Source organism: Prionailurus bengalensis, chromosome A1, assembly GCF_016509475.1.
Source record: "Prionailurus bengalensis isolate Pbe53 chromosome A1, Fcat_Pben_1.1_paternal_pri, whole genome shotgun sequence".
Classification (NCBI taxonomy): domain Eukaryota; kingdom Metazoa; phylum Chordata; class Mammalia; order Carnivora; family Felidae; genus Prionailurus; species Prionailurus bengalensis.
Window position 1 is genome coordinate 9,089,118 of NC_057343.1, and position 15,609 is coordinate 9,104,726.

The window sequence follows — 15,609 nt, forward strand, 5'->3', positions numbered from 1 at the left end:
TTTCGTGGTTTTCTCTCATCTTTTTGCACACTAATTTCATACGGTTTGGAGGGTACGTCGATGTCTAGCCGTCCCTTCTAGGTGTCATTAAGGATGTTTATGTCGCCAGTAAATATATGCGATGGGCTCTCGGGAGGTCTCGAGCACGGGCTTCACGCGGGCAAAGCGGTTCTGCAGTACACTCGGGGGCCGGGAGTCTTTCCGTCTTTCTGCTCTGCAGATGCAAGGCACTGGCTCTGGCCCCAGGCCGGCCCACCTGAGGGTCACAAGGTGGCTATAGAGGTTTCCATCGTGACATCCATAATAATGTCCGGAGGCAAAACAGTCTCCTGTAAGGTCCCCTTGAGAGGGAGAACTTTCTCTAGAAACACCATCAGCCGAGTTCCCTTCCAGTTCCGTTTGCCAGGATCGGTCCCACGGCCGCCTCTAAACCATCACGCCGAAGGGAATGGGAGTTAGCCTGGGAGCTGGGACAAGGCCATGCTTCCCTGAGCCACATGGGGGAGGAGGGCGAAGAGTGAAAAAAAAAATCAGAGCCCCGTCAGCGAGGAAGAGGGGAGTGTGTTGGAGAAGCACTCAGCAGGGTCGGCCTTAATTGCTTTGATCATCACAGAAATCTAGGAGGACACAACCGTGAGACGGCATTTCCACGAGTCAAGAGCCAACGGATCGTCTTGGTGAATAAGAACTGCAGCGAGGTCCCGGGGCGCCTGGGCGGCTCGGGAGGTTGAGTGTCTGACTTCAGCTCAGGTCATGATCTCACTTTTTGTGAGTTCAAGCCCCGCATCAGGCTCGTGGGTCACGGGCAGAGCCCCCCTCGGATCCTCTGTTTCCCTCTCTCTCTGCCCCTCCTCTGCTCACGCACACCCGTGCTCTCTCTCAAAAATAAACGTAAAAAAAAAAAAAAAAAAAAAAAAGAACCCCAGGGAGGTCCTGCTCCTTCGGCACAAGTACCTTGCCTCAGTGGTTCCTGGATTCAGAAATCAGTAGCCCGAGTCTGAAGCGTTAGCCCGCATTTTTGCCTCCTCTCCCCATCATCAGACACTTCTCACCCGCCTCACCCCTCCCATCTGTGAAGTTCCATGTATGTGGCTAGACACGGCCCTGCTTCCCACCCCTTTAGGCCTCTTTTGAACAACGTACACGTCTGTTTTTACGCTTTAGTCAATAAATCACGTCTCAAATTTTGAATCGCGTTCTTCTGTTAATACGTCTAGTTCTAGGATTATCGTCCAAGCTCTATAACCTGGTATCCATATCTGAAGCCATGTCTCACTGGTGAATTACCTCTACTTTTCCTCTAACGTAAGGCTTATTTTTAAGATCTCCCCACTTTTGGCTTCATTTTAAAAGTCTCTAAACATAGGGGCGCCCGGGTGGCTCAGTCGGTTGAGACTCCGACTTCAGCTCAGGTCACCATCTCACGATTCACGGGTCTGAGCCCCGCGTCGGGCTCCGTGCTGGCCGCTCGGAGCCTGGAGCCGCCTTCGGATTCTGTGTCTCCCTCTCTCTCAAAAATAAACGGTAAAAAAACTTTTTACAAGTCTCCGTATACTTTCTGACATTTTTGCAAGCTACTTTTTGTAGAGTCCCTGTCGATGCCTGGAATTTAATTTTTGCCATAAAGACTTCTGACAGCTTTGCCAGCTTGCCAGGTAAGTTCATAGGCAAAACAGTGCTCTCGATATTTATTTTAAAATAACCTTATGACCCTACAAAATAGGTATTATTCTTATTCTATATGAAAAAAAAAAAAAAAAAGATCGAAGCCCACAGATGAAACGACTTGTTCCAAGTCACTAGCTTGAAGCCAGGCCTGACTCCGAAGTCCGGGTATTCTCATTCTGAAATCTGAGGACTGAGGACCAGTCGAATGGACTGTTAAAAAGTGCTTCTGAGAAGCACAAGGGCAAAAAGTGGCACACAGATTGACGGAAGCCAGGAAGCGATGCCCCCAGAGAACCAGGGACCCGAGACGGCCAGGTTCCAGACTACTGGAAAAACGATCTTATCGGGCAGACAGCTGTGAACTAAACAGCCCCCAAAGTTTTATTGTCGTGTGCAGCGTCTGCAAAGTCCAGAGGCAGCCCCCAGCGGAACCCTGAGGTTCCAGGACCACTTCCGGTCAGCCACTACTCCCCTCTAGATTATCCCCTCCGTGTATTATTTGAATAAAGTTGCTCTCAGCACACCGTAGACTTCTCTTATGTCAAAACACAGCTCGAGAAATGCAAAAAATAAAAATTAGGTAGTAATGTTTGAATATGTAGTAACTATTCTTTAAACCCAGACAGATTCTCACAACTCAAACACAAATCCCTTCTACAGGCATTTTAAGAACTGTGTGTTTATCTCTTTTTATTGGTGGAAATCCTAGGAGAAACTGACACTCCCTCTTCTCCAGTGTTGACGCCCTATGTCTACACTGTATTTCTTGAAAGCTGTGATCTTGAAAAAGAGGCAGAACCACCACAACAAAATAGTATTCAAGGACAAACATTTGAGAGCATTGTCAAAGACCACCAAATAGTAAGGAAAATGTTTTCATACTCTAGTGCTGGTTTAAACTCTACTCCCCAAGGATTACGGGTTTCTCACTTAATTTTGCCCATGAACTCTTCCAGGAGCCACGCCCCTCTTGCCGAGTCCCTAAAAGAGCTTCGCGTGCCTTGTGGTCTTGGGAAGAAAGCGCACTAGGTGGCGGGGGGTGGGGGGAGAAGCCGAGGGGGCCGCAGTGGCCACCGGCTGCCTTGGCCAAGACGCCCACTCCACCAGGCTGGGGTGCCCGCGGTTACAGAGAGGTTGTCCGCCCCCCTCAAGCCCTCCTCTCACCTGTCTGCTGTCTGGCTACTACAAAGCCGTTATGGGGAAAAAACCCGAAGGCTTGCCTGTGACAGTTACCAATAAGGATGGCGTGAGGGCATGCTGAAGTTTGAAGAGTCATTTCCCTTTGATTTTGGTAAAGGCCGGTGCAGTGCGATTTTACTGCAGGACGTAAGGAAATAAATCGAAGGGAAGAAAAAGAGAAAAGCAGTGAAGAAGAGGAAAACGCACCAAAATTACGAGCAGAAGCCATTTAAAAGAAGAAAATATTCTACAACAGATGATGAAAGTTTTAATTTCTTTTCACATTAAACATTGTTTACCACAATCAGCTAACAGAAATTTCTGCAACATTGGTCAAGATGACATCAAACTAAGGATAAATGTTTGTTATGAGAAAACCTCATTTAATGTGACTGACGATGTTAGATACTATATTTTTCATGATAGGAGAAGATACAACCTATCTCGAAGAGAAAGCAAATAATTCAGATCAAGGAGACATGCTGAGGTTTTAATAAAGAAGAAAAGCTTCGCCTTGTCCAGAACACTTAACAGAGTCTAGGATAATTTAGGTAAAAGAGGTGAGTTAGATACCAAGCACTGGGCAGGGTCACAGGCCCATAATTCAGGCTTTATTTACATTACCAGATCTATGTAGCCTTTACCTTTCGGTAAGTGAGCTGTTATTTTTGGCAGAGGGATCTTCAATAGTAGCCTTGGATATGATAAATCATATTGTAATCATCAGGCAGTCCAAGGAACTATTTTAAGAGGGATAGTTGAGTATTTTCGTGTATATACTATTAAGGCATCTAAATTTTTGGTGTTTTCAGTATATAATTTTACTGCTATTTTTTTTTTTCATTTTGCACAACAATGTTATTAGGAATTAAGTGACACAATTCTTTCTCTACTGATGAACCAGTTTATCCATTTTGCAAACTTTAAATGGAGGTCTTGTAGAAGGGAAATTTATAACAGGAGAACACACAGAAAAATATATTGAAAACCAATAGAGAATAGTTTTTAAACCATCATACAAATTCAATCATAATGAACTGATAGTCTTGAACTTTGGAAAAACAGAAGAGCAATTAGAATTAAAACAGGTATTAAAAATAATCACCAGTAGTTTGCTTTACAAAAGAACAGAGCCATAAATGGCTTAATTGCCCCATTTAGTAACTACCAGATTCTTCTTTAGTCAAACACTAACGGAATTCACATTTGAGCTAGTCAACAAAGCATATAAATATTTAACATCCGAATACAACATTTTAGTGATAACAGAGACTGCATAATTCTACCCATTGTTGCTCTGTGCACAAATTAACCAGGTTAAATATCAAAGATACACTGTGAATACTCCTGAAACTAACAATGGAATATTACGCAAAATTTTTAAAGACTCAGAAATAAAGGTAGAACACAATTTTAACATGGATGAGACGGTGCTTAAACAACAATCAATTTAATCAAGACCTTTAAAATTACCACTGAAATAAATGCACTACGATATTTTATTTTTAGTTTACAGAAAGAATCTCTAAGTACAGGTTGCAGAAAGAAAATGTTTAGTGCTATTTACATTCATTTTAAAACTCTGCTCTATACAAATTTAATTCTGATCAGTATGAACAATATTTTCGTAGATCTACTGCATATAAAGCCTTTTCATCAAAGCACTGACAATGAGTAAAATAACCTGATTACCTTTAGACAAAGCTGACCATTTGAAACCATTTACACTTAATGTTTTCTTAAGGGCCATGGACACTTAAAGTACAGAACATAATGTCAGCCTGCAACTTCGTTCTCATAAAGGCTAAAGTTATTTATATGGAATATTGTTCTATATACTACACGCCAATCTATATTTAAGTTCTATAGTTAGGTATTTTATAAGTTTTTTATTAAATATATTCTACACATATTTGTAATTTCATCCAGGAAGAATTTCTTCCCAGTGAAAAAATATAAAATCTTTTATATTTTTACAGGTTTAGATGAAACTAGCTCATGCTTTAGTGCTGTGCAAATTGGTTTTAGCATTATCAATTTTTAAATGATTGGTACAAAACAAAAGAACGTCATCCTTAATCATGTAGTACGCCTTAAAAAATCAGCTTTTGATTTTAATACAATTGCAAGCACTAATACCAAATGCAAACTACATAAAGAAACAAAATTGGTTACTATGGAGAATTATTTCAATTTTAAGAATTCATTTGAACCCCAGTGAGTGAGTGTGACACTGGACGGTTACAGACGAGCAATTTTGGAAAAATCCAATTTGCTGACCTTCAAATACATAAAATTGATAAGTAAATGAGGTTTTCTATTATCTCTGTGCGGCAATGAACGTCTACGAGAATGGAACTGACCCTCCCACGTTAAGGCTAGGAAGCGCACTCGCACCCCTTTTGTGCTGTGTGGACAAGCACTCAGTGACCGCGGGACTGAGGAGTGCAGGTGTGAAAGGAAAAGCAATTCGTTTCGTCAGCTCTCCGCCGAGTGCTTTAAACAACAGGCACGTTTTGTTTTTTCATTTGTTGCCATGAAAATAGTCACACTCAGTTTTGTACTCTGTGCCAGTGCAGCCACCATGGCTGACTTTGATAGAATTCACCCAACATTTCCATTTCTATTCCATTTTTCCCTCTCCAGTGGGCCCACTAATTAACTTCATTAATTGCTGAGTGTTTTCCAGTGCGGAATTGTGTTTCCGAGCACTTTTAAGGTACCATAAACCATGTTGTAAAATCTGCTGATGAAGAAAATAATGTCAATCTTTTTTAGTGCAAACTATATTCGGAACACTTGATTTGTTAGTTCTGGTGATGAAAATTTGTGGCGGCAAAATGGTTTCCGCTAGGAAGGTAACTTGCGAACCGTGCGCCTAGAGATTGACAGCATCCAAAAACCAATAGATTTTAAAACTGCTCAACAGAAACGAAGAAACTAGAAATAAAAACGCATGGTGAAAAAATGTTCTTGGTTCTTTTTACTTTGATGAGGAAAGATGACAGCGTTCATGGGATCATTCAGGTCCATGGATTTACAGGCAGACTCTTCCTAAGGGTTTCCGAAGCAATGTCGGGTCTCTTCTGTCCCAGCAGCGAGAAAGACATAGACCACATGACAGCACACGCAGCACACGGTGTTTACAGGATTACGCAACAATTACTCTCTCCAGTCTTTTCGCGATTCCTCTGACCTAGAGAAAATGCAGAAAAGCCTTGCTTACAAAAGAGCTCGAATCAGGGGTTGGGGGGGAGGGGTGGCATCCAAACATAGTAAGAATTTGTTTTTAATGTCTGCAATTTTTTTAAAAATTTTTTTTCAACGTTTTTTATTTATTTTTGGGACAGAGAGAGACAGAGCATGAACAGGGGAGGGGCAGAGAGAGAGGGAGACACAGAATCGGAAACTCCAGGCTCCGAGCCATCAGCCCAGAGCCCGACGCGGGGCTCGAACTCACGGACCGCGAGATCGTGACCTGGCTGAAGTCGGACACTTAACCGACTGTGCCACCCAGGCGCCCCTGCAATTTTTTTTTAATTAAAAAGCTGTAATTATAATTACAGCCTGTTTTCATTATAGCCTGTTTCCAGGATGTCTGGTTATTTGCTTAACAAGCTCTGTCCGTAAACAATGAAAACTTCCTTTCCCTCAGAAGGTTCAGAAAAAAACCAAGAACCGTTTCGAGTGCCTGTCTCCGCGGCTCAAGTGAGTAACAACCTCTGCGGTACCCGGCTTACCTTGAGAGTTTGGCTCTGGCAATGTCTCTCTGGCCACCAAATGCATCACCGTTGTTTTGCCAAAAGGAAGTTTTAATGCTATGGGAAAAGCAGAAGGTAGTTTGTGACATACATACTGACCGACTGAAATCACCAGTCGGAACTGAAACCACTTAAAGAATCGATCGCTTTCTGCAGGACTTCCTCAGCAGACTGAACTTCTTACCAGTTAGAGCACGTCTTACAAAATGAGATTAGGTCAATATTCTCAGAAACAATTCAGAAATTATTCTGCCCAGCTATGGCCATTAGTCTGACACAGATATCCGTAATGCTTAAGAAAGGGGACAAGAGAAAATGCTTAAGAAAGGGGACGAGAGAAAAGGGGACAAGAGGAGAAAAGAAACTAAAAAAAATTTTCGAGACTACCTTTTCTAGATTAGGGAAAAGCTTAGATTAAGAGAGACTTGTTTCTAAATCTAATTATCTATGAAATATGCAGTCACTTAAGAAAATTACTGCCTTGAACATACCACCGTGGTGTCGAAATAGAAGAAACAACAAATTTAATTTTAAATATTTATTCTCAACCCTGTAGAATTCAGTTAGAAAACAATTTTCTCTCAAAGGTTATTTTAAGAGAATCACTGTCTTGGTATTCTTAATAATCACTGTTTTCTAATTAAGTCTTAATTTAAAAGGTTTTTCTCATTCCTAATAGAATGGTTTTATTATGAAAAGTTTGAGACGTAGAATAATGTAACACATACCCATATGTCCACGAACCACTTAAGCAAATACAAACACTGAGTTTCATGGTGAATGTCCTTGTTATTCTGTATATAAAATTAGAAGCAACCAGGGGCGCCTGGGTGGCGCAGTCGGTTAAGCGTCCGACTTCAGCCAGGTCACGATCTCGCAGTCCGTGAGTTCGAGCCCCGCGTCGGGCTCTGGGCTGACGGCTCAGAGCCTGGAGCCTGTTTCCGATTCTGTGTCTCCCTCTCTCTCTGCCCCTCCCCCGTTCATGCTCTGTCTCTCTCTGTCCCAAAAATAAATAAACGTTGAAAAAAAAAAAATTAGAAGCAACCAGTATAAAACAACTTAGGAAGTTATTGCCACAGGCGGGATGTTTCAGGTCTGACATCCAGAACTACGTTCTCTTCACTGACTACAAATTTAAGGCAGGTTTATAATCAGGCAAGTGTGGCCTTCCCGTTACCTGCTTCTGAAATCCTGCTCTATAGGATGATGGTTAACATGCAGATTTAAAGACCAGTCCTAAACAGCTTCAATGCTATTAACATTTAACGTAACCAAGGTGAGTTTCCATCTTACTTAAAGTTGGTCAGCCATTATTTGGTCTGCTCTCTTGACTTCTCAAGTTCAAGTGAAGTAGGATGGCTCATAAATACACACTACGATGAAAGAAGAGGAGGGACTCTTCCGGAGAATCTCCTAGGTTTGATTTAACAATAAAATGCAAATAAGATTTGCTATTATAAAAAGTCTCATTAAGTGTACTGGGAAGACCTGACTGCACTTAAAGCTGCATATCACTCCTCTTCCATTTCTGGACTCTATCTAGTAAGCCAGATCTGGGTTGAAAATCGCATCTCTGCTACTTGCCAACGGGAGACGAGTCACGGGCAAGTCAGTCACCTGCTCCCAGGCCTCAGTTTCCCGTGCCCAAATTGGAGATGGCAATTCCATCACCTGCCCCTTCCAGCTGTATCGATTAAATGAAGTAATCCAAGGAAAGTGCTTACGGGGCTCGGAACAAAGAAAGCAGGCGGTAAACACCACCCTGTTGTGGTCATCATCAGTTTGAGAAAGCAACGAATCTCAGAAAACAGGTAAGTGAATGGAGACGCTGCACAGGCCTGGGAAGCTGCTGGGTAAAGGTTTACCATTTGAAGCTACACATTTGATGGGGATTATTATTTTTCTTCTGCATTTGAATTTTAACTAGAAATAGTAGATATCGATGCTAACAGTATCAAAGAAGGTAGAGGGAAGAGGGATACAAGAATTTAAGAGGCTTTGTCTTTCCTTCTCTGCGGATGCCTCTGCTTTCTACTGTGACACCGTACGGTATCCACAACAGTTTTCAACCTTACATAAAAGTCACCCAGGAATTCAATTATTCCAGTTGTAGACTGGGAGGTGGGGAGGGGGAGGAGAAAAAGAGAGGGGGAGAGAGAGAAAGAGAGGGAGGGAGGGAGGGAAAGAGACTGCAAGAGAGAGAGAAAGAGAGAGAGAGCTTTCCTCCAACTAGCCAGCATGCAGAAATCTGCATTTTTCAAAATAAGTATTCCAGCTGATTCTTATGCCAGAGTCTCCAGCACATTTTGGGAAACAATGATCTGGAATGTACTGGATGTCAAACTTGTAGCTGATCGTATTTTCTTTTATCCTTCTTTATCCTTAATAAGACAGTTATCACACCATTTCTTTGGTAGACTGAAATTCTATGCAACTAAAAGGTTGTATCTCAAAAAAGGACATTCAGGGCTATGTTTTAAGGAAACTTGGTAACAAAAGAATTACTAGAAGCACCAAGTCTCCTGGTTTAACCACCCACAAAGGCCTGAACCCCACCCATGGCTGTACCTACTACTTGTACGGAACCAATAACAAGGATTTCACTCTTTTCCCTTAGTGACATATCCCTTCTTTAGGCAGCCTGACATGTTCACATAATTTTGTACTGAATAATCTGCCCACTTGATTTCCAGCTGTTGGTCCTAAGTCTAATTCAGAGGTTAAACCAGAGCAAGTCTCAAGCCATGCAAACCTAGCCCACGCCCTTCTCCACACAAGCCATTCAAACATCTGAAGACAGTTACTACGGCCCTGTGTACCGTCTCCTTCATTATCCACACTCAAGAACACACGGAGACTAAAAAGAAAAATTGTGACCAAAAAACAAACAGTTGAATGTTATTATTCAACCTTTATCAAACACCCAGGTATACTGATCAACTTGAAAGGTCTGGCTTATGCTTCCATGTTATTTGTCTAAATCACTGAGACCAGAAGTCGTTTATTTTGTTTTTGAAAATATTGACAGCAATACAGAAGGAAAATAGTAACAAGAAGTCAATCTGTTAATTATACAAACACAAATTCCGAAGAAGTACTAGTAAAAATTTACACTTTAATGGGAATGAATCAGGAGTTTGATTTTAACACCAATCCCATGATCTTCCTTCAATACAAAGTTGAAACTTTGGGGCCACAACAAAAAGATAATGAAAGACGTAAGGGAAATTTCTCACATATGTCAATACTCAAACGGAAACAGAGTCTCAAGATTCATCCATGCAGTTAAGATATTAAATTCAATCAACATCACAAGAGCTTATGTGCAGCAGAGACAATCAAGTAAAGACTAAAGATAGCCTATCCTTCATGAAGGAGTTGGTCCATGCAACTTTGTGAAAGATCTAGAAAAAGAACAACAACAACAAAAAAAAAGCTGTATTTTATTTATTTGGTTTTACTTATTTGTTTCAAATGTGTAATATATACTTGGAAAAGAACCATCTACAGGCAAAAAAAAAAAGATTGGGGGGTCAGCTATCTGGAGATGAATGGACTTGCCGAGAGATCAATATCCTCTAATAACTTATTTTATTTTAATGCTTAGTTTATATCACTCATTCATTCTTCAATTTATTTCAGCTAAGACACACACACACACAGTTCACTGATTTCTCCTACCTGCCCCCTCTGGCAACCACAAATCTGTTCTGTGAGCTTGGTTTGTTCGTTTCTGTATTTATCGATCATCCTTATATCAAAGAGCATGTGGTGTTTGTCTTTCTCTGACTTATTTCACTTATTTCCATGTTGTAAATGGCAAGACTTCATTCTTTTTTTTTTTTTTTTTTTTTTTTTGTTTCAGATGGAGGATATTTATTCAGAGCTTGCTGTATCAAGGGAGTGAGTCACCATCAGCTGCATTTGACAGAGACTCAGAGGCAGTCAGGCAAGTGGGAAAGCTTTATAGTGAACCAAAGGGGTTTCAGGGATTCTCTGGTTGGAATTTATTGGTATGGTAAGTTGGAGACAGGCTAACTAGAAGCAATGCATCGTATGTGATTGCTTTGGGGAGGATATTTAGCTCTGTCTCTCATTGGTCCTGAGTTGGAAGCAGGGAAGACTTCATTCTTTTTTATGGCTGGCTAATATTCCTGTGTGTGTATGTGTGTGTGTGTGTGTGTGTGTGTGTGCGTCTCCCGTTTTCTTCAGAAATGCGTATCATCAATAAACACAGGTTGCTTCTACATCTTGACTATGTAAAAGATGCTGCAACGAACATGGTGCGGCTATCTTCTTGGAGTCAGGGTTTTCATTTTCTTCAGGTAAAAACACAGAAGTGAAGTTGCGGGAACATATGGTAGTTCTATTTTTTACTATTTTGAAAACATTTTTAAAAGCTACATTTTGAAAGTAGCTCGGTAGACAGCAGCACTTTTTAGACTAGTTACCTAACACTGCCACTGAAACCTGGTCATGAGTGAAATGCTGTCCTGAAATGTTCCACCTGCCTGATACTGTCATCATAAATCATTTGCATCCATCTCCGCCAGCCCTTATCACCCCCTACGCTGAGTGGGTTTTATCCGTTTCTACTACGCGATACTAACGCACCCTGAGGATCCTATCTTGTTCGACCCACTATCTCCGTGTAGCATGTAAGGAATAAATACGTGCTGAAGGAACGAAGGAAAATATCCTACCTTTAAGGAAACACAGTAAACATTTCATTGTTAGGTTTAGAGAAAAAAGTCATACTATATTTAAACAAAAATATAACAGTGGATCACCTCATCTGCCTACCAATCTCTGATTATCAGAATACACTTACAAACCCTGCTGGTGGTGGAGAGTGTACCCCATTAGGAGGCACTCTTGAGCTACATTTCTCCAATCACATGTAAAGAGCGGTAGTACCAAAGAAGCGTTTACTGTGTGCCAAGCACTGTTCTCAGTGCTTTGAAGACAGAGACTGATCTGACCCTCCCGACCTAGGAGGTAGGCACTGTTGTTAGCCCATTTTATCGATGAGAAAAGTGAGGTAGCTACCCCAAGGGGACACAGAGGGAAGTGGTGGCGCTAGGATACAGCTTAGACCATCTGGTTCTAAATCTGCTTTTAATCCCCGCACTACACTGTCTCCCTGATGTTACTCCTTTACCTTCATTCTTGCACGACGGGCAACTGTATCAGTTAGAGTCAAACTGAAAACAAATTATCATAAATTTCTCCTACTTTGTGTGTCTGGCTTTAACTTAAAAATATTACGTCTGATTTATATTATCTTTTTTAAAAAGTACGATAAAATTCAATTCACAAAATAATAGGTATAGACTACCTCTAATGAGAGTTTATTTCATAAGGGAGTAAATACTTATCACAGTGCTAAACTTAAATTTATGAGAATGCAAAATGTAAAGAATAGGGAGAATTTATGAGTTTGAAATTATAATTTTTTTGTAAAATCAGACAATAGCATTTAAAAAATGGTGTTTTTTTTTTTTAATTTTTTTTTTCAACGTTTATTTATTTTTGGGACACAGAGAGACAGAGCATGAACGGGGGAGGGTCAGAGAGAGAGGGAGACACGGAATCGGAAACAGGCTCCAGGCTCTGAGCTGTCAGCCCAGAGCCTGACGCGGGGCTCGAACTCACGGACCGCGAGATCGTGACCTGGCTGAAGTCGGACGCTCAACCGACTGAGCCACCCAGGCGCCCCTAAAAAATGGTTTTTAAAAAAAAATTTTTTTAACGTTTAATTTATTTTTTGAGACAGGGAGAGACAGAGCATGAAAAGGGGAGGGTCAGAGAGAGGGAGACACAGAATCTGAAACAGGCTCCAGGCTCTGAGCTGTCAGCACAGAGCCCGACGCGGGGCTCGAACTCACGGACCGCGAGATCGTGACCTGAGCCACCCAGGTGCCCCTAAAAAATGTTTTTTAACATTTATTCATTTTTAGGAGACAGAGAGAGACAGAGCACGAGCGGCGGAGGGGCAGAAAGAGAGGAAGACACGTAATCCAAACCAGGCTCCAGGCTCTGAGCTGTCAGCACAGAGAGCGAGGGAGGTCTTGAACCGACAGACTGTGAGATCATGACCTGAGCCAAAGGCAGGTGCCCCCAGACAAGGCATTTAAACAAACAAATGAATAATGCTGCCTGAAGTAAACATTAAATCCCATTACAAAGGTGATTATTACCTCCTAATGTGACATTTCCATGTAGAAATCGTCCTTGATAAATAAGTCGTAGAATATTTGGACTGCTGACCTGCTCTTCCTCCCAGTCTGAAAAGAACAAGTGAACTGTTAGGTGTATTTAAAGACAGAGTTAAGGTATTATTTCATTGTTCAAAACATTCAGATGCAAATCGGATAGAGAACACATCAAAGAAGACACCTGGAGCCTCCCAATAATGGAAACAGTCACCACTCACAACAGTCAATCACTGCAGGCCTGGTTCTTGGTAGTGCTTCTCATTAGTAAGAGCTACAGAAAGACTAGTGTTTGCTTAAGAACAAAATATAGTCCTGAAGTTTAAAACTTAAAACAAGATGGGGGAAAAAATCTAATCCTAGGTAAAGTGAAATGTCATTTGAAAATTAATTGCTATTACCAGTAATTAACAAAGAATATTACAATGTTCCGATATCTGTACCTGTTAAATTATGTATCTGAAGCTAGAAACAATTTAACAAAGATTTTAATATACCCATATAGAGAATAACAAAAACATTATACCTCAATAAGGCTGGAGAACAAAAAATTTTAAAATAACAAAAAGAATTAACAATGTTTACTTCTGGATGTTGATTTATTACATTGTCTTCTGAAGCCAAATGATAAACATTATAGAAGACACAACTTTTAGTTCACTTTGCCCAAATACTCAGACGAAACTCGAAAAATAACATACATTAGAAGATACTACACAAATATGAAAGCTAGGGAAGTATATAAAGAAAATCAAAAGACAAACTGGAAGGGTAACAGAATATTTCACTTTGTGTATAACCTATGTTATAGTGAAATATGGAATACTACTCTGTTAAAATAATGATTTAATAAGGACTGGTACCGGACAGGGTCCAGGGTTAGTAATTTTACTAGCTGGTGGATGTAATAATTTAAGTTCCTACTGTGACAAAGGTTGGAGAATTCTATTATCATCTTTCTCAAGAATTCTAGTATGATGTGTTTGTTTCCTACAGAAGCTCCTATTACCAGGAGGTAACTATCAACACAAGGATGAGTTTAAAATATCCTAAAGAGAAGTGACAGAAAAGAGGTGAGTAGAGCACTTTCCTTCTGAGTGTTCAAAATGATGAATATGAACTTGATAAAAGCGCGCCCCCCACTGACTCAGCACAACAGAAATGGGAGAGGAGACGTGAACTGGAGTCATTTCTCTCCCAGCTCCCGGTGCCTTTTCTCCTGGTCCGTCCCCCCACCCCCCCACCCGCCCTTAGGTGCCTCTGTTGCCTTCTGATCCTAGTGCTCTCAGGTCCCTCTTCTTCTAAAAGAAAGATCAACTAAGCCTTTACCATTTTAGTATGGACTACTCTGAATTCACCACACCCCAAATTACTGTTTAATAGACTATTTCTGGTCAAGATGAAAGTGTCCATATAAATAAAGACAAAAGACAGGGTCTAATTCACTGGAAAAAAAAATTCTAAAAATATTTAAACTGTTGTTTTGAGATGCAGAAACTTAAAGCTACACACTTCATTATTTTAGAGACTGTTGTGATTTCCATGCACTTCATGGGTTTAATATGCTATCTACCCTCCCCTCTCAGAGGATCTAAAACTTAGCAAGGCCTATAGAAGAACAATGCTTTAAGGAGGAATTTCAGCAACTAGGAACATGTATTTAGTGGCTAATGTTTTGCACCCCAACCCGGTAAGAGCTAGGTGTCTGATTACTCCGCCTAGTAGCAATATTCCGCTAAACTGCCAGAGCAGACCAAGGACAACTAACTGTTGCCAAAAATACACCGCACCAAGCGTTTTTTTTTCTACTCATTTAATGTTTACTACACTTTCATTATTAGCACTAATATTTCATATTAGCAAATATTTACATGTGCTGACCTTTAGTGTATGGAGATAAAATGCAGAGCTAGGTTTTTAATTTAAATATCTTATATAAAATAAAAACGACTCATTCCTATTCCCTGCATTGTCTAAAACTGCAGAGCAGAAGTGGTAAACTTAGGAAAGGCTGGGCTCAAAAATTTGTATGTGAAAATAAGTAACGTAAGACTGATACGATTTCAGTGCTCGTAGATGGCGGTTCATTCGTCTGGGACACCATTTATGGCAAACACCTGCACTTGAGTCCTGTCTTTGTTTACTCTGTCAGGATTTTTAAGGAATTAAAAGCAATTTTAATATCTAAGTCTAACAATTATGATGGTAAAGCGATTTTTTTTTTTTGCCACAAGTTACAATGCTGCCCTCCACAAATTACTGTTTAAGAGGGACTGCCCTTTTTTGTCTTGTGTAACATTTTCTACAATACCATTGATGTCCAAACTGACCTTTACCCTCTCCTCCCCAAATCATAGAAGTAATCTTCTATATCATATTTAGTAAAACATCACTATTAGACGGGTATTTAAAAATACTTCTCCAGGGCACCTGGGTGGCTCAGTCAAGCGTCCAACTTTGGCTTAGGTCATGATCTCATGATTCATGAGTTCGCGCCCCATGTCAGCCTCTATGTGGACAGCTCAGAGCCTGGAGCCTGCTTGAGATTGTGTGTCTCCCTCACTCTCTGCCCTCCCCTGCTCATGCTGTGTGTGTCTCTCTCTCTCAAAAATAAATAAACATTAAAAGAAAAAAAATTTTAAATGCTTTTCCTACTATAGTTATCTGTCCTGCCTGGCTATGAAGGAAATCTAATATTCTTAGAGCCCCAAGTTTAATCTTCTTCCGCTTTTCTGAAAGTCCTTCTTACCTCTAACCTTTAGAGGTTACCCTTGGAAGTAACCATT

At 40.7% G+C, this 15,609-nt stretch overlaps 1 protein-coding gene across 1 annotated transcript in view; it reads right to left on the reverse strand.

The window, feature by feature from the left end:
• Positions 1-3,095: 3,095 nt before the first annotated feature.
• UBL3 (ubiquitin like 3) overlaps positions 3,096-15,609 on the reverse strand; it is a 68,394-nt gene continuing 55,880 nt past the window's right edge. The window contains exons 3-5 of the mRNA XM_043576070.1: positions 12,809-12,895; positions 6,588-6,665; positions 3,096-6,043 (exon numbers count right to left, since the gene is read on the reverse strand). Of these exons, the coding sequence (XP_043432005.1) occupies positions 5,991-6,043; positions 6,588-6,665; positions 12,809-12,895 (218 nt within the window). The 3' untranslated portion in view covers positions 3,096-5,990. The remainder of the gene's footprint in view (positions 6,044-6,587; positions 6,666-12,808; positions 12,896-15,609) is intronic.